This window comes from Sceloporus occidentalis, unplaced genomic scaffold (genome assembly GCF_023333645.1).
Source record: "Sceloporus occidentalis isolate IW3139 unplaced genomic scaffold, rSceOcc1.0.p SCAF_1, whole genome shotgun sequence".
NCBI lineage: Eukaryota > Metazoa > Chordata > Lepidosauria > Squamata > Phrynosomatidae > Sceloporus > Sceloporus occidentalis.
The window spans coordinates 171,862,507-171,882,048 of NW_028316981.1; the positions used below are offsets into that span (position 1 = coordinate 171,862,507).

At 42.3% G+C, this 19,542-nt stretch overlaps 1 protein-coding gene across 1 annotated transcript in view; it reads right to left on the minus strand.

Annotated features, from left to right (window-relative positions):
• Window positions 1-6,899: 6,899 nt before the first annotated feature.
• SHMT2 (serine hydroxymethyltransferase 2) overlaps window positions 6,900-19,542 on the minus strand; it is a 29,500-nt gene continuing 16,857 nt past the window's right edge. The window contains exons 6-12 of the mRNA XM_089482371.1: window positions 18,405-18,527; window positions 16,889-17,028; window positions 13,463-13,628; window positions 11,547-11,646; window positions 9,898-10,053; window positions 8,067-8,174; window positions 6,900-7,378 (exon numbers count right to left, since the gene is read on the minus strand). Of these exons, the coding sequence (XP_089338497.1) occupies window positions 7,251-7,378; window positions 8,067-8,174; window positions 9,898-10,053; window positions 11,547-11,646; window positions 13,463-13,628; window positions 16,889-17,028; window positions 18,405-18,527 (921 nt within the window). The 3' untranslated portion in view covers window positions 6,900-7,250. The remainder of the gene's footprint in view (window positions 7,379-8,066; window positions 8,175-9,897; window positions 10,054-11,546; window positions 11,647-13,462; window positions 13,629-16,888; window positions 17,029-18,404; window positions 18,528-19,542) is intronic.

The window sequence follows — 19,542 nt, forward strand, 5'->3', positions numbered from 1 at the left end:
TTTTCAGGTGAGCAGGGGGTCTCAACACTGGCAGGCAGGTCATTAAAAATTTTACATACTTGCATATGTGCTTTTGTTGTTCACTGTCCTCACATTGGCCTCTACTCATGGGAACCCTATGGATGAGACATCTCCAAGATCCCCTGTCCTCCACTTCTCTGCTCAGGTCTTGCAGGCTCTGGGCCCATGGTCTCCCTGGTTGAGTCTAATCATCAGGCATGTGGTCTTCCTCTCTTTCTACTGCCCCTCTACCTTTCCCAGCATCATTGACCTTTCTAATTAATCATGCCTTCTTATGATGTAGCCAAAGTACAGCAGTCTCAGTTTAGTCATTCTGGCTTCCAGGAAAAGTTCAGGCTTGATCTGTTCTAAAACCCATTTATTTGTCTTCTTGGCCATCCAAGCTATCCTCAGTGCTGTCCTCCAGGACCACATCCCAAATTAGTTGATTTTCTTTCTATCGGCTTTCTTCACTCTCGCATCCGTACATTGTGATGGGGAATACAATGGCTTGAACAATCATCACTTTAGTATTCAGAGTTATATCTTTGCACTTTGGGACTTTGTCCAGTTCTTTCATAGCTGCCCTTTCATCCTAGTCTTCTTCTGATTTCTTGACTGCAGTCTTCATTCAGGTCAATATTTGATCCAAGGTATGGGAACTATTTCAATTTCTTGTTAATAGGATGAATTATTGTAGACCTTCTGTGGACATTATTTTTGTTTTCTTAATGTTAGGATTAAGCCTACCTTGGGTCTTTCTTCCTTGACCTTCTTCAGTAATTGCTCCAGGTCCTTGTTGGTTTCTGCTAGTAGTGTTGTGTCATCTGCATATTTTAGGCTGTTAATGTTCCTTCCCCTGATCTTCATTCCTCTTGCCTTCTGTGTGTGTGATATTTTCTGTATACAGATTAAATAAATAGGGTGATAGTATGCAGCACTGTCTGACCCTTTTGTCAATTGGGAACCATCCAGTTTCTCCATTTTATCTTCTAAAGGCATCCTCTTGTGCTGAATACAGGTTATGCATCAGGACAATCAGATGTAGTGGTACTCCCATTTCTTCCATAGTTTTTTGTGGTCTATGTAGTTGAAGGTTTTGCTGTATTCAGTAAAACACATGTCGATTTTCTTCTGGGATTCTATTAAGCATCATCTGTTACCAAAGTGATCCCTAGTGGCTCTTCTGTATTTTTACAAAATATGAAAAGAACAAAATATTAATACTAATGTTTGTGCATATATGCCTTCAAGTCACTTGTTGATTTATAGCACCCCATTAATTTCATGATGATGATGATGATGATGATGATGATGATGATGATGATGTGGATATGGTGTTGCATCATTTCAGAGGGGCTCAGATCCCCCTTGTCTACAGCCTAGCCCTCTCTGTTCTGGGATCTACAGACTAGCCACATCCCTGTTGGGGATACAAGTCCATTTGCTCTGCTGTCAAATGTGCAATCTGTTTAGTTCAGGAGACAGAAACTCTGAGAAACACCATTTGCATTGCAGCTTCAACAATTCCGCCTCCCCTTCTATCACCCCCAGTTCAGTTTGTTAAAATAAATAAAAATAAAGCCTAATCCTAAAGCAGCACAGGTAAGTCAGGAAAACAGAGAGACCAAGGAAAGATGTAACATGCGCTGAATCCTCTACCAGTGCTGCCCAACCATTCAAACAAGAAGCCCATTCCCCAGGCTGCATCCTAGCAACCTGATGAGGAACAGCATGGCAATGGCAACCCCTCTCTGAACAAATCTTGCCAAGAAAACCCTGTGATAGGGCTGCCTAGGCCGAAATGACTTGCAGGCACACAGCAACAAACAAATTGTAAATGATCAGCTGAAAGGCTCTAGAGATCCATGCTGGTCTACTTCTTCATTGGATTCTGTAATCTTACCTCCCCATTTGTTTTTCACACAGTCCAGTTCACCAAAGGGCCATAATATGTATATTTATTTGCTGCAGCCTCCTAAACAATGTTATATTGCCAATTAAGATAAACATTGTTAACAGCTACATTTCCTGGATCAATGCTACAAAAAACTTTCCCATCCAATCTGCAAGCTGATTTAAAAAGAAGCTGTAGAAACACACAAGCTGTTACATCCAAGCAGAGCACCTCATAATCTTTAGCTTTGTTGCAATACTTTTTGTTGTTGTGTGTTTTCAAGGTGTTTCTGACATATGGTGACCCTAACCCTATCATGGGTTTTTCTTGGCAAGATTTGTTCAGAGGGTTGGGGTTTTGTTTTGGTTTTTTTCCTTTGTCTTCTTCTGAGGCTGAGAGAATGAGACTTGCTCAAATGGGTTTCCATGGTCAAGTATGGATTTGAACCCTGGTCTCCAGACCCGTAGTCCAATGCTCAAATGATTACACTGTCCTGGCTCTCTGTAATACTTTTAGCTCCTTGCAATCCTTTAGTTTCACATAAGCAGGAGAAAAGTCTTTGCAACAGGCAGGTGGGAAAAATTGATTGAGATCAGGATTTAGAGAGCTGACAAATGTATTTTCTCTAGCCATAAAACATGACAGCACTAATATAGACATCTTAATGTGCTTCTCTGTACCTCTTTATTTGAGCATACCCTCCAAATGTCCTAATTTGGCACAACCCAGATTAATTCTCTGTGATTAATCTCCTTTTTCAGATGCTTTTAAAACGTCTGTTTCTTTCTCCTCCTAACACTTTTCACCTTTGGTCCTCGGTTTGCTTCAGCTGCAGCAAACTGAGATCAACATGAAGCGGAGGAGAAGAATCTTGCCCTTTCCATACTCAGGCAAAAGGAAACTGCTGCAGCATCTCCTAGTTTGTCTGCTCTTCCTCATTAATAATTTTGCCATCTTGATCCTAATCTGATGTTGCTTGGCCACATCTGTTGAGTTTTCATTTGTGAAACATTAGAGGGTATGTTGGAGAGATGTGCAAACAATTCTCCAAATATTGCAACTTCCATCTTTCCTCACCACTGTTTACACATACAAGTGCTGATGGGAGTTGCAGTTCAACCATATTTAGCAGGCCGCAGCTTGCTGTAAGACATGAGTATTCAATGTTGAGTTGAATAATCCCTTACAACTGCTCATGCTGGCTGAATGTCCATGAACTGGAAGTCTTAAACTTCAGGAAAACCAGATGTCATCTAGCCTAATATGAAGCAGGATGTTGGATTTTACACAATTATTTTAAAAAAAAACTATATGCTAGGCCAGCTGCTAGAGTTTTTCTTGTGCCAAGATATTGCATGTGTGCATAGTTTTCCTGGTACAAGGTTGTCCTCACCAAAGAAAAGAAAATACTCCAGTGCAAGGCTATGAAGTAGACATGCCAAACATTGAACTCCTCTATTTTTCTACTGTCCAACTCTGGCTCCTTCGTAAACAGCAAATTACATTAATTAGTAATAACAAATCGACTGTACTAAAATGGTGGCACAAGGCATTCCATCACGATGTGAATCATTAAGCTACTTTGACTAACAGACATAAAATATATTTATTTTATTAAAATTTCTGAACAAGAAACTTTTTCCAAGTGCCAATTAAACTAAGTACACCACATAGTAGACATTTAATATTACTGTACAAGTTTTTATTCTGAAGCTAGTCAGAGACTGTACATTTCTACTGCTCTGATTCTGACTCCACAGCCCTGGAGGGTACGAATATGCTTCCACCCCCAAAGACAGTAAAAAGCAGTCTATCTTCTCTTGAGACTGTCAGCAGAAGGTTATATCTCTACAACAGCCTTCCCTACCTTGTTGCCTCCATGAATGTGTAGGACTAAAAACCCCATCATCCCTAGCCAGCACAACCACCAAGAGATTGTAAGATCGTATCCATCCTCCACCTCTTTCCATGAGTGTGGCATCGTACCTTGGAAAGCAGCAGGCAAAAGGGAAAACTAATACCAAAAGTGCACAGTCAAAGCTAGTGGCAGGAGAAGGAAACTCAACAGGAACAGTTGGAATTTAAAGCTGGAACCATTTCAATGAGAAATAAGGCACCACTTGTTACCAGCAGCAGCAATTAATCATTCGGACAAGCTGCCAAGGGATTTCAGGAAGGGGTTGAAAATAGAGTTCCCCATAACTTGCAGCTCTCTGCTGAATTATGAACTCCCTCCATAAAGCCAGCCTGAAATGGAGTAACTTGATTCAGTAATAAACAGAAGGCATTAGAAGGCTTGCAGCAGCAAGACAGGGAAACAAGATATCAAGAGGATTATTTGGCATTTAACTATTAATCCAAAAGCAGATGAAGAGAGAGAACAATGGTCTGGAAATGTGTTGACAGTCCTCCCCAGACCACTCTTGCATTTTATTATTCCAGCTTTTATATATAGTTTAAAAGTCAACTTTGCAAAACTTCTGTCAACATATCCAATGGCAGAGCACGTACTTTACATGCCAAAGGTGCCAGTTTCAATCCTACCATCTCCACAAAGGATTGGGTAAGACCACTCCCAGAAATCTTGGAAGGACACTGCCAGTCAGTGCTAACAGCACTAGACTGGATGGACCAGTGGTCAGATATAGAATAACATAACCCTCTGTTTGCAGCAGGGTGGGGAACTACACACAAAGTATTAACAGCTGCCAGGGTAATGAAGCATTCTGGTCTTTAAAACAACTCGATCTGAGTCCCACCACCCCCATCCTATTCATCAAGTGCAACCTCATTTCTTCTGTTATCCAAATTCTCCTGGAAACATACTTTGCTAGAAAGTTAGAAAATGGAAAGAGCCCTCTCTCACCACATATAGGCTGGAATTCAGTAAGGAACCTGTGTCTTCATGAGTGGATTTATATCCACAAGAAACAGAATTAAGGTTCCACAATGTCCATATTCAGCAAAGTGACCAGAGCAATGGCACCAATGGACAGTGGAGGTACTGACGTGCATTGGGACTCTATTACACATCTTTGTTGTTCAACTAACAGGGTTTCCTAGCCCTTCTGCTATGTAGATAAATCTACATAAAGTTGTGTAGACTGTGATAGAGAATTCTGACTGGAATTGCAACCAGCCTTTAGGGAGTGCCATACTTGCACACAAATGCATGTACAGCACATGTCTAACAATGGCTCTTGTCATTACCCACAGGCTATCCCCATTTAGAGCTTGCTTTCCAGGTAAAGATACTTCCCTAAAGGACTGAAGCGAGAGCAATAGTCCACTGCCCTCAAGTCAACTTCAACTCATAGCAATCCCATGAATGAGACACCTCCAAGATTTTCTGTCCTCTACCTCTCTGCTCAGACCCTGCAGGTTTAGGCCTGTGGTCTCTTTGATTGAGCCTAGCCATCTGTTTGTGTTCTGTCTCTTGTTTCAGATTGTATCATCCTGAGGTTTTTGTGGTGAAGGTTATAGCAAGGAGGTTCACATATGCCTTCCTCTGTGCAGTACTAACCTGCATTAGCTATGGCATTACTCCTGGAGTGTCAGAGACATTCTCCACCAGTGTCACCCACCACTACTACTGCTGCTCCCCAGCAGCTGTTTCCACCCACCTTCCTCCTAAACCAACCTTCCCCAACCTTCTGATCTTTAAGTGAAGACTGTCCCCCATCATTCCCATCATTCTCAGCCCAGACAGCCATTGGTCAGGAACCTGAAGTTGTAATCCAAAACAGCTGGAGGTCACCAGGTTGTCAAAGGATGCTCCAGCAATAAAACACACACACACACACACAGATTATGTTCAAATTCTTTCCCACAGAAAACCAAATTGAGATTGTATGTGGAAGAATCCTAGTCTACCATGAATAATCATTGAAAAGAAAGTCACATCCAGAATAGATGCCCCGCTGCATTTTGCAGAAAGCTTCAGTCTGACAAAAACATTCAGGAGTGGTTTTAAATAACACAGATACCAACATAAAAGAACCTTGTGCATTTTAAACCCCCCCCCCCCCCCCCGTAGCTTTATTGTCAAAAAGGGGCAGGAAGATGGGTGTCTTCTAGGTCATTTACCATATGTAAATGTAATGTTTTGCTATTGGATGCATCATCTGTTTAATAAGCTGGTCATCTGCAATCACAAGCCACAAAAGGATATGAAAAGGACCACTGCTACCATGTGTGGCAATATCAGAGCTACAGTTTTAGCCTCTCTTGAGACCAAGACCAGTTCTTCACATTAAAACTGCAGGAGTCACATCTTCACGATTTAAAATGTGTGTATGGGGATGGGGGGAGGCCACTCCATGACCTCACCAACCTACTATTCAAATAAGTTAGGGGCCCAATTTTTTAACTGGAAAACAGACCAGAAATTGGTGCCTCAGAAACTGGTGGAAGGATGTAGCCAACCACTGAAGGCAAGTGAAGGCTTATGCAACTTATGGGTCAGGAAAATTAATGGTGAGGCCATCAGCAACTACATAATACATTCAGAGGCAGTATGTTTCATTTGCTGGGTAACATGAGTAGGAGTGCTGTTCTGGCACTCATGTTTTATAGAATTCTCAGAGCCATATGGTTGATCACCTTGATGTTTTTGTCTGGTCTACTATGGATTTCAGTTTCTTTACAAAGCACCTTTCTGCCTGTACCCATTTTAGGCACACATCTTTTTTTCTCTCTCTGCTGCCCCTATGGCTAGGCCCTCAAAGATTGTCCAATTATGAAGGCTGCTATAATGATCCATATCAACAAACCAGCTCCTGCAGTTTTCATCTCCACTGGGTTATTGCTGAGTTATTGTCCACTGGTCCCTGGCACACTGGAAAAAATTAATGCTAATCCCCCACATCAGATGACTTGGAAAGCACTGTACAGTACTACCCCATCTCTGGCTGAAGGTATTAGATGCAGACAAATAAGTTGAGCATGCACACCCATATACCTTAACCATCATAGGCATGGATGGCATAGGATGCAATATTACGTCCAAAAATGCCCTCAAAACATTCTGTGTTTTTAGTTCAGTCAGGGAAAGAGCTGAAGTTGTTTAATTTTTACAATCCATTTTGCATAATGATCCAGTCAAATATTACATGTGTATCGTGAGTCAGAGACTAGTCCCACTATAAACAAAAGGAGGTCAATTGTTTGAGTCACTATAAAATGGTTAATGGGAGGAGAAGAAAGTAGCCAAGGAGAGTGCCTTTGGGGGTGGGAGGGTTCCCACTTGGCTAGCCCTAAGAGATAGGGCTGCAGGGTCTCCTGGCACCCAGCCTCTTGCAAGCTCCATCCATCTGAATGTAATGATGAGCCAGTCTCTGATAGGGCAGGGCTCTCAACGTTCATCAAAGCCAGGCATGGGGAAGGCACGGGCAAAGGTCTCCACACGTTGCCGGAGGTCAGACAGTTTCTGCTTTGTTTCTGGGTCAGCCAGCAAGAAGGATTTGAAATCTTGGAGCTTGGCTGTGGAGGGGGGAGAGAGAAAGAGAAAAGGAGCAAGTAAATTAGCAGTGGAAAGAGCTGAAAGCACATGGGGAACTGGTGCAGAAAGAGATATCTCACTTCCTCAATAATGCATTCCATTTAGGCACAGGTTCCCAATCACTCCCTGACCCTCACTTTTATTTCCATAGAGAAGACTATCAATTTCCCAGTACCATATTCCACCTACATCACCTCAAATTTTTTGTTAGGGAAAAAACAGCCTCAAATTTCCTCTTTTTAATTCCTCCCCCAGACCATTTTAGGCCCAGGAAAGGGCTTAAAAATGAACCAGGTGTTTGTTTTTTTAAAGGACTTTGGTGGATCTAAAACAGCTCAAGGAAGCCAATAAAATTCACCACCACCCTACACCCTAATTTATTTTTTAAAACAATAAAAACGCAAGGGGATCTCAAAAACAGCCACACAAGATGAACTTGCCAAATCTCAATTTAGATTGCCTACTAAACAGCCAAATGTGTGTGTGTGTGGGGGGGGGGGGGGGGGCAGAATGTGGAATATAAAGCGATTGGCTGACTAACTGTAACTAGCGAAATTCCCAAAATACCCTACACCATTGGCAATAGAGCATGGCTGATCTGTACTAGGTCTCCTATTAAGTGTCAAACAACTAGCATTTGTTAGCTTTCATAACATGCCAATGACTTACAGGTTTTCTTTTTGACATCCAGTCCAATCTTGATGCCTTCATCAATGAACTCCACAACTTTCTGAAAATCAGCTTCCCGGAACTGCCGGGATGTAAGTGCAGGTGCTCCTGTGGGACAAATGGAAGAGAATAGGATTAAGAGCACTTGTAATCCAAAGGCCAACATTACGAAGAGACAGAGTGGAAAATGCTGCAACTCAGAAGCAAAAGAGCAACACAGACTACAGTGGATAAGGGAGACCCAAGATGACCTTATTTCTCATTCCTCTCCAACCACCTTCTACTGAAGGACTAGCTACACAAAGGCCAGCCATAAAGACAATACTTTGCTGGGCTAATTGGCACTGCAGCTCTGAGTCCTAGGTCTGTACATATGTTCAACAACAGATTCTTCAAATGATTCTGCTGAAAGGGTGCCATGCCAACCCTTTAATTATGCACAGGAGATGCCAGCCAGAGACAGAAAACAGATGGACTATATTGTCCAGTGGTGCAATGGTGAACTATGAAGTGTGGGTGTCTATTGTTAAAATTCCCCAAGCCATACCTTTTCTCTCTCTCATTTTTGGTGACCAATAATTTCAACAGCTGTGGTGGTCGCTGTCTCAGTAAATCAACTCTGTCAGTTTTCCTCTCCACAAGGAGGATGTCTTTTGCACAGCTAGTGCCTCTTCAATCTCAAGCCACCCCAAAATACTCTGCCTTACAACAGGGGTAGCTCACAAAAACATTTTGTTACTCTGCTAATCCACAACCACTCAGGTACTTTAAAGGCTGCAGCTAAACTTGCAGCCTTACAAGCCCTGGTTGCACTACACTACCAGCAACATCTTATCCTAGTTTAACCCTTTTATTCTCACTAATGTCACACTAATCAGGCTTTTGGGGACATGAGGCCCTCTTCAAGGTGGTCACCTTCTCATCCAGGCACTGGATGCTGAAACAGCCTCTGCAGATAACTGAGCTTTCCCAACAAGACAGAAGAAAAATGATAGAAATAAACAGGAGGAAAACATCAAATATGGTCCCTCCACTGCAAGGCAATGAAGGACCATGCAAGATGTGTTCATAGGAATTGGGAAGGCAAGAGTTGTGCCTGTGTGGCTCCACACAGAGGGGACCATGAACATTTTAAAGGCAAAGGAGGGCAGCACTGCAAAATGAAGAACTTGGTATCCTGAATTTTCTAGGCAGGTTTTTTTGTTTTTTTACTGTAGATGGAGAAACCTTGAAAGGAGCTGCAACACAGTGCTGATGGTGAGAGGCAAGAAGCTCTGGAAATCTACATAACCCCTTTTCCTACTGGCTGCTCTTTTCCAGCCCCATGCTGTTAGAGAGCATAAATCTCTGTGTGAGAAACAGATGTTTTAATGAAAATTTTGGCCCACAAAAAGCTGAAGTCTACAAATGAAGCTCATCTGCATCTATCTGCTTCCATATATTCTGCTACGAGCAGGGAGAGAGAAATATCTCTAGAAGGCAATCAGACATTTCTGCTCCCGCTTCCAATATACTTTCAAACCTACCACATACCGGCCTTTAAGAGCTAGAAACTTGCTTGTAAACACATGAAAACTGTACAGGATGACTTCATGGTATATGTTCAATGAACCTGTCCCCAAATCTCCATACCCTTCCCTACCCCCAATTCAACATTCCCGGGGGGGGGGGTGATTTTATTTAAAAAGCAGAAAACAAAAGCAGGGTTTGAGTGTTCTTGGTGCTGAATCTGGATTATTTTAGCATAGATTATACACAATTCCAAACATGTAAATTCAACACACACCTCATTTTTTGAAAAAAAAATTACAATTGAACCTCTTGCTCTTACCAAGGCGCAAGCCACCAGGTGCCAAAGCACTCTTGTCCCCAGGACAGGTGTTCTTGTTGGCTGTGATGGACACCAGTTCCAGCACCCGCTCAGCCCGGGCTCCATCAATGCCTTTTGGCCGCAGGTCCACAAGCACCAGGTGATTATCAGTACCACCTGACCCAAAAGAGAAAGAAGAGGGCATGTTGCTTCCCAACAGCCTTCCAAGGAGTCATAGCTATCCTCTATATTCACCTATGGCTCCATCCCCAATATTTATTAGAACAAAAATATTATTAACAGTGCAACTAGTAAATGAAACTCTTGGGTCAAACTGAAGTTCTCTCTAGTCCAGTTGTCCCTTGTTGGGAGATTCCCCTGTCATAGCTGACTTACATAGCTAGTCTTATCCTCTATGAATATATCAAACTCATTCATCCCAGCCATTACCCCATCAGCCCTTCCAAAGTTTTGTGATAATGCATTCCATGGGTTAAATACATGTTGTACGAAGGATCCATTTTGATATTAGAATCGTAAGAGTTGGAAAACCTCCTGCCATGCTGTCTGACCTCCAAGGGAGAATCCACCATTCTGAACAATGGGCCAAAGCAGATGCATTGGTTAATATTGCAAAGGATTACCTTTGGACTGATATTTTGGATCTCTGCTAACAGAAGCCCCAGTCCAAATTGTCAATGGTAAAGGATTGTGGGAGTTTTAGTCTAAACATCTGGAAGGCCAAAATTTCCCACCCTTGGGTTAATGCATAGTATGCAGGTGTGTATCTTATTCTTCCTTAAACAGGTACACAGTTAGGGCACAATTACTGGGAAAGAAATGACAGGGGAGGAGAGGATTATTTCTTAGGATGAAGTTGTCAATGAAACCTTTCTCCCTATAGCTTTTAGTGAGCTGAGTGGGATGTGTGGTTTCCATTCCATTTTAATGATGGAGACAAGAGTCTTCATTACATGCTCTGCCTTTCCCCTTCCCCTAGCCACTTTGTAATTACAGTATTTAAAGAAAAGCATAATATACAACTGCACACTACATAGTAAACAAACATTTAGTTTGGTACCAAAGGTCCTACATTACATTTTTCACATCTTTAAGGTGAAGCTATCATCTTGGTTGAGAACACATGTGGCCCTTGGCCCTTGGTGATTTCAAACAACACTCCATCTATTGATCATAATGTGTTTTGATTTCTTTCATAGCTATTCTCTCCTCCCCAGCAGCAATAGCACATTTCTGCTTGCAGCTGCAGAATCTAACATCTCCCCATATGCACAAGCCCCTGGCTGCTGTTAACCCTACCAGCAACATGTACTTTCATACTGCCCCAAAAGGAGGTTATGATGCACTAAGTTGAAACATACCACACAAATAAAATACAAATCCTACATCTTAGGCAATGCAACACCAATTCAGACTGTAGCAGAGAAACTTGTCTTCCTATATTAAATTTATTTGCATGAACAGAGCTACAAAGTCATGGAGAAGGCTCACTTAGACTTTTTCTCACTAATTTCCATACATGCTGGGGGCTTTTACTATGAAACTAAAACATGTTGTATCCTGAAATAGTACAAATCAGCAAAGCTGATCCATATGGCTCTTTGGATTATGTGTCTCAGTTCAGAAGCAACAGAGTGTCTGCATTATACCAGAAACCAAGGTGTATCCTCTCTGCAGCAATGCCTCTGCCATGGCTTTGGCATTCTTCAATACTTGTTGGCAATACTCCTGGAACATGGGTGAGCTGGCCTACAAAGGAAGAAGAGATATCAAGTAAGCCCAAATGAACACTGTTCATATTCCATCAAACCATAGGGAGGGAGGTGCAACATTGTCTGCTCCATCCCAGCCCCGTATACCCACATAGTTAACCTAGTGCTTCAAGTATCCCTTTAAAAAGCAGCCAGTTAACTGATGCCTGACTGGGAAAGCATCGAATAATAACAATTAACAGAAAGGATTATGCTAATGATAAAGACTACTGTCTTCCACAATACTAAATATCCTAAAGGTACCAGATCCCATCTGATCTAAGCTAAGCAGGGTCAGTGCAGTTAGTACTTGGATGAAAAACTGACCAAGTGCCATAGGCTAAATTTCAGAGGAAGAAACTGGCAAAAACATCTTTGAGTATACCTTGCCTAAGAAAATCTTATGAAATGTGTGTGTGTGATGTGCCTTCAAGTTGTTTCTGACTTATGGTGACTCTAAGGCAGAGTTATCATAGGGTTTTCTTGGCAAGATTTGTTCAGAGGTGGTTTGCCATTGCATTCTTCTGAGGCTAAGAACATGTGACTTGCCCAAAGTTATCCAGTGGTTTCATGGCCAAGATCGCCATAAATCTTCTAGACCAACACTTCTCAGATATCTGATATGGGGGGCTGGCAATTAAGGTGGGGCCATCTTATCCACGGGCTTGCCATTCGCAGGTTCCAGCACCCACGGATAGCAAGCCCCCAGTTGCATGCCTATGCCACCATTAGGGACAGCCACCAATTGTCTGTGCAGGGATGCTCCCGGGTAAAGGAAGACCACTGATCACACTGCCTGCTGTTTCTCTCCAGGCTGCCCTTTCCACACACCTTCTGAGGTCCAAGGGGATGATCCTCTGAGTCTTCTCTGCCCTTGGGGAAGGGGCTCCTGGTTTCTTGGAGCCACCTTATCTCAGGGCACAGCTAGGGGACTCCATTTGCCCCTTTGAGGAGGCAGATGAGCAGGAGAAGTGATGAGGTGCCCTCCTGGCAACAGGGCTCAACATTGCCCCTGAGATGATCTGGACCGGGCTCTGCAGAAGAAGCAGGAGGCCCTCCACGGCCACTTGGAAAGTGCCACCAGTGGCTGCTGCTATTGTTTCCCCAGCTGCCCCCTGGAGCACCCTTCCGCAACCAAGGCGCACCTGGAGAAAAGTGTTGTCCCAATAGTAGCTGTCCTGTGGTCCCTAAGGGCAGTGCAGCCCATGCGTGCACTGCCATTGGGGACAACGGAACTTGAGCATCCACAGATTTTGGTATTCATGGGAGGGGTCTGCAATGGATCCCCCGTGGATACTGTGGGCCAACTGTATTTTTTCCAGTGTGCAATTTTAACAATTTTAAAATTAATACTTAAAAATTAAAAACTAAAAAAAAGAACTTAAAAATTTTAAAAAACAAAGAAGTAACAAAGGATAAAAACATAAAGTATAAAATAATTTTAACTATAAAAGATATATAAATAAAAATATAAAAGGAAATTAAAAATATAAATAAAAATATATAATATATAATCGAAAATAAAAATGTAAATAAGAAGATAAACATATTAATGTAAATATAAAATAACTAAATAAAATTATAATATTTATTAAAAATAAATATTAATATACTAGAATAATAATGAATATAAAAATAAAATATAAATATAATAGAGCCCAGAAATTTCCTCTTGCAGGTCAGAATCCAAGAGCTTATGAACTGTTTCATTTCATGTTAATAGAGCAAATGAAATGGCCATATAGAAAAGACTAAAAATACACAATCTAAATTCTCAGAGAAAAGAGGAAGACCTACTTCCCCTTCTATCTCACCTGTTTCAGTGCCACAGCCACAGCAGCAATGGCATGGTTATGTGGGCCCCCTTGCAGAGAGGGGAAGACAGCAAAGTTGATTTTTTCCTCCAAGTTGTAGGGAATCTCTTTGCCAGTCTTCTTGTCCACAGAACGGACGCCTTTGCGGTAGAAGATCAGCCCAGACCTGCATAGGACAAGGGGGTAAAAGCATCAAAATGTATGCCCTGCCTAGGTTAACATGTCTGTTGGCAGGGCTACTCAGGTTACATCTGCACAACAAAAATAATCCAGTTTGAGACCACTTTAATTGCCATGGGTCAATGCTATGGGTTTGTGAGATATTTAAGACTTCTCTGCTAGAGAGCTCTGGTACCCCAACAAACTCAAGTCCCAGGATTCCACAGCACTGAGCCATGACAGTTGAAGTGGTATCAAATTAGATCATTTATGCAGTGAGGATGCAGCCCCAGATACAGGATTCAAAGGTTCACTTCTGATTTCCACTTACCAAGACACCTGCGCCTATTACAAATCCACACTACCACAGCCGTTTGAATGTTGCAATTCCATACAACCAAAGCAAAAAATGTTTAACACTTTTAAAAAATGTTTGTATTACATATTACAATCATCCGTATTTGCGGCTTTGATATTTTCGGATTTGATTATTCACAAATTTCATTAATATGTTCTCTCTAGGACTGTCTAGGTCCTCCAGTGCAACTCTGTGGTCAACTTTAACTAAAAGTTGCACTGAAAGTCCATTTGTAGCTACTCCAGTGCCATTCTATGGTCAGTGTATGTTGGACATTGACCACAGAGTTGCACTGGAGGACCTAGAGATTCCTAGAGAGGTGTCCTCTCAGGTAAAAACAGTGTTTTTATTATTTGCGGTTTTTCCATATTCACGGGGGTCTTGTTCCCCTAACCTTAGCGAATATGGAGGGACAACTGTACTTCTAAGATTTTACCAGTCCATATATTCTCATGTATAAGTCGACCTCATGTATAAGTCAAGGAAAGGTTTAGAGTCAAAATCATACATTTTGATATGACCCATGGACGAGTCAAGGCCAAAACATAGAGGTCTATAACAAAGGATCTAAAGGGGAAAACACCACTTTCATCCCCCTTACTCCTACTCTGGACCTCTCCTGACCACCTAACACCATTTTCCTGGTGATAGAGGAGGTTTTAACATCGAATGAGGAAAGGAAAGAAGTGGATTTAAATGTGGGGTTTGATGGGGAGAGTAATAAGGCTTTAACAATGGATGGGGAAGAGAAAGAAGTGGTTTTAATGAGGGTTTGGTGGGGAGAGAAGACTTTAACATCAGATTGGGAAGGAAATCACCCATTTCACACACACACACTGCAGTCAGGTCTTTCTGAAATCACTGCCGAGGCACATGGGGCAATGCTTCTTTCAGGACCTTTCTAAGCATTATTACTGTACTGACTCGTATATGTCAGCCCATGGTTTTAGGGTCAATTTGGGGGCATTTCTCAACTCATATTTGCATATATATGGTGTCACTAACTCAACCACCCCTGTGGATGATTTTGGAATTGAGGGTAAGCAATACTCTACCTGTACATTCTTTCTTTTTTTTTACGAAAACAATTTCTTTTGCAAAAGAAAGTGCCAAAGTGTAAAAAAAAAAAAAAAAAAAAAAACTCATGAAGGTAAATAATTTGCAAAGAATATGCGACCTCCTTCCAGACACTATAGTGGTTAGGGACAATGCAAACTGCAGCCCAGCATCGTCTACAAGATCACAGATTCCATACTCCTGATCCAGGCAATCTCTACTGAAATCTCAAAAAGCTATAGAGAAGGATAAACAGGATTTCCCATAGCAGCAAGCAGGGATTCAGCATCCTTGAACATTCCATAACTTCAAGAAATTATACAAAATGGCAGCATTATGGATAGAAAAGCTATGCTCTCTGGTTCAGTTTATAGCCAGCTTTCCTCAATTCAGGGCTATCATTTTTAATACAGTTACCTCTCCATAGCCACAGAGTTTTTATCCATAGATTCGAACATCCACAGCTCAAAAATATTTCACTATGCCATTGTATTTAATGGGACTTGGGATCCATGGATTTTGGTATTCACGGGGGGTCCTGGAACCAAACTTCATTGGATACCAAGGGCCCACCTGTCTGCCAGCAAATTTACACTACACTGTTCCTGTAAAATTTCAGTACCTTTGTCCTCTTGCTTCAGGAGAGTACTTTGCCCTTTCATTACCCTTGGCACCACTTCACATGGGGCCCTGGCCAACTCTAGCTATAAACACTGGGCCTGTGGGGAGGGGGGTAACTTGACACAATTATGGGGAAGTTTGGTTTAGAAGTTGTTATTTTTGGGAACATTTAGTTTGAGTTCAATATGTTTAACTCTGGAGAACTGCAGTTTGGGAACCTCTAAACTCAAACATTTAGTTTCAGTTAAATATGTTTGTTTGTTTGCTTTCCTGTCACTTACATTACTTGTATAATTGAAATAATCAACCATCTTAATTTTTAAAAATGGCATTTCCTTGTCTCTGTTAGTAAATTATCTGAAAACTTTGCTTTAACAGAAATGTAGGGCTGCATCTGCACAGCAGAAATAACCTGGTTTGATATCACTTTAACTGTCACGGCTCAATGCTATGGAATTCTGGAAACTGTTGTTCAGTGGGGCACCAGAGCAAGGCAACAATTCCCAGAATTCCATAGCACTGAGCCATGGCAGTAAAAGTGATGTCAAGCTGGATTATTTCCACCATGTGGAGGCAGCCTAAACTGCCCTGATGTTTCCTAAACCACTCTAGAGTATGGACTTACCACAGGAAAGTAGCATACACTCAAAAGAATGATTATATAGATTACATACAACTTAAAGAGAGTGTTGGTCTGCAACTTCTTGCATCCTTCATCATTGGCACATCAGACTGGGGATGATGAATTTGCAGTCTAACAACTTCAGGAGGGTCTCAGTTTGCCCACCCTACTCTAAACTAATTTACAATGAAGGTAGTGTTTCAGACATGAGTCTCTTCTAGCCCTGTTTGGAAATGTCAGGGATTTAAGATGCAGTTACCCCTTGGAACTCACGAGGGATCTGTTCTGAACCACCATCACCTTGCGAGTTCCAAAACTTGCACATATTCAAGCCCCATAGGCTTGAATGGAGTGCGCGCCCCATTGAGGTTAATGGCAGTTGCCTCTCTGTGCATTTTCAAATCCACAGATTTCAAGTCTGTGGACTTGGAGGGGTGACTGTAGTATTAAACTGATATCCTTCTTGGTGAACATGCAACAGTGGTGGGGAGCCTATGCAGCTGGATTAAAGTTCCCATCCTCCTTGAGATTTTGCCATGTTGCCTAGAGTTGATGGGAGCCTAGAGCTGATGGGAGCTCCCTGCTCTGAATATGGAGAAGAAACACCTACCTTGCTCCACGTAACGTCTTGTGAGTCGTGCTGGTGACCAGATCAGCATAGTCAAAGGGAGATGGAATGACTTTCGCTGCCACCAGGCCACTGATGTGGGCCATGTCAGCCAACATGTATGCCTTCACTTCTTCACACACCTGACAGAAAAGGGCAGATCAATTGCCTACTCAGAGCTCAGAAGTAACTCGTTAAGAACAGTGGAGCCACTAGGAAAGTGTGGGGTGTGTGGGTCACATTGGGTGACACCTCAGAAGAGGGGTGACAGCTGGTCAGGCCCTCCACCAGCTGTGGGGTGAGAAGGGGTGCATGCACCCCTCCAGGATTCACTATGGTCACAGCCTCCTCTTGAGGAAGAGGTCATCACTGTGGTGAAGAAGAATGGAGAGCACACTCCACCCAGCTTTGCCACTGCTGTGCCTCCTTCCTCAAGAAGCCACCACAGCAACAAAAGAGAAGGTCAAGCTTGCCCGTCCAGGTTTTGCCACCACAACGGCTCCCTCCTCAATATGAGGCCACTATTGCGGCAAAAGAGAAGGACAAGTGCTCTCCTCTAGGTTTTTCCACATTGGCAGCCTCCTCCTGAGGAGGAAGCAACTGCCACTATGGAGAAAGGCAAGTGTCCTTTTGGCCATGGCCACCACTACTCCTCCCGCACCAGGTGACACCAGGTTTGGGGATGCCACTCATTAGGAATAACACACTTGTCCACTTGGCCCTCCACATTTCTGGCTTTGACTTTTGTGGATTTGATTATTTGCGGGTTTGATTAATATGTTCTCGCTAGCAATCTCTAGGTCTTCCAACACAACTCTGCCAGAGGTTGACTATAGAGTTGTACTGGAGAACACAGAAGTTCCTAGAGAAAATGCTATAGCTATAGAAGTATCTAAAACAGTTACAATTTCACTGCAAGAGAAATGAGGTGCTCTCTCATTACATTATGATTCTATGATTCCATTATTCTGATTCTGTAATAACCTTAATTACACCAGTAAAAGGACAGCTTCTTTGTAGAGTTCTGGACTGTAATTGTTTGTTTGTTTTTTAAGTAAAAAAGAATAACTACTTTAGTTATTTCTGAAAAAGAAAATAGTTACTTCTTTATAAAGGTAAGTAGAATGTGACTAATTATTTTGGGGTCCTTGGAACTATAACTATAACTAATTGTTGTTGTTGTTTTTAAAAAAAACTAACTCCCCCAATTTTGGCCCAGGCCCTTGACCATTAATCTCCACCACCTATCTCAAGTGAGATGCACCATCAACCCCAGTCCAGAACAACCCAGTATACTAGACGGATCTATTTCCTACACATAAAAAAATATTCAACCCACAAGCAAACTCCATTTGACTCAGAAGCTCACTTTCCCATCGAACTTTATTACACAGAGGAAAGGGGAGAGAAAGGGAGCATTACTGCTGCCACCACCCACTCACCCACCCACCCATGGCAATATCTAGTCAGTTTATCCAAGTTGACCATTGCCCTCCCTGCTACTTCTCCCAAAGTGTACCTTTTTGATGCGGGCATAGTCAATGAGGCGGGCATAGGCACTGGTGCCAGCAATTATGAGACGTGGGCGGAAGAGTCGGGCAGTGATTTCTAGCTGATCATAATCTATTAGTCCTGTTGTTGGCTGGAAGAAGAGGTGAGGTAGAGAAGAGCAACACAGGTCAATGTACAAGAATACCATCCTTCTTCCACAGTTACATGCAAACCCGCACAAGCACTCAGGCATGCCAGCACAACAAATCTTGCCAAATAAACCATAGACTACTGGAGCCAGCATGGTGCAAAGGTTTGAAAAGTGGGCTAGAACTCTGGCAAACCAGGGTTCAAAGCCCCACTCAGCCATGGAAATTCAGTGAGTGACCTTGGGCAAGCCACACTCTCTCAGCCTCAAAGAAAGGCAATGGTAAATCTCCTCTGAATAAACCTTGCCAAGAAAGCCTTATGATAGGGTTGCTATAAGTCAAAAACAACTTGAAGGCACATTGCAATAAACAAAGAAGAGAGCATGTTAAAGAAACTGATTATAATGGCTGCATGATCATCCAAGGCTGCATCCACACTATAGAAATTTAACTGTCATGGCTCAATGCTGTGGAATTCTGAGAACTGTAGTTTTGTGAGACATTTCGCTTTCTCTGTCAGAGAGCTCTAGTGCCACAACAAACTATAATTCCCAGAATTTCATAGTACTGTGCCATGCCAGTTAAAGTGGTGTCAAATAGAACTATTTCTGCAGCGCAAATGCAGCTGATAAAGATACTGATAAAAATACTGGCTGACCCTGTGGCCTTCTAGTTCTTGGTTGGGGTCCCAACTCTCATTAGCCCCAGTCAGCTTGGTCAATGTTCATGGGGGACAGATGGTATTCCAATATACAAATGCATATACAAAGCCTTGAACACAGAGCACTGTACAAAAAAGATATTTTTGCAGGCTATCACAGGAAACTGCCTGATACTAAAGTCAGGTTTTTATGCATCCAGCCCTATCATGTGTGCATGAAACCACAGACTTTCCACAACACATGCATGTTACAGCTAACACCTCGCCAGAGCTTGAAAATGTTGGGATTATTTTTTTTTTTATTTTTTTTTTTGCGGGGGGAAATGTTGGACTACAACGTCCAGAGTGTTGCAGTC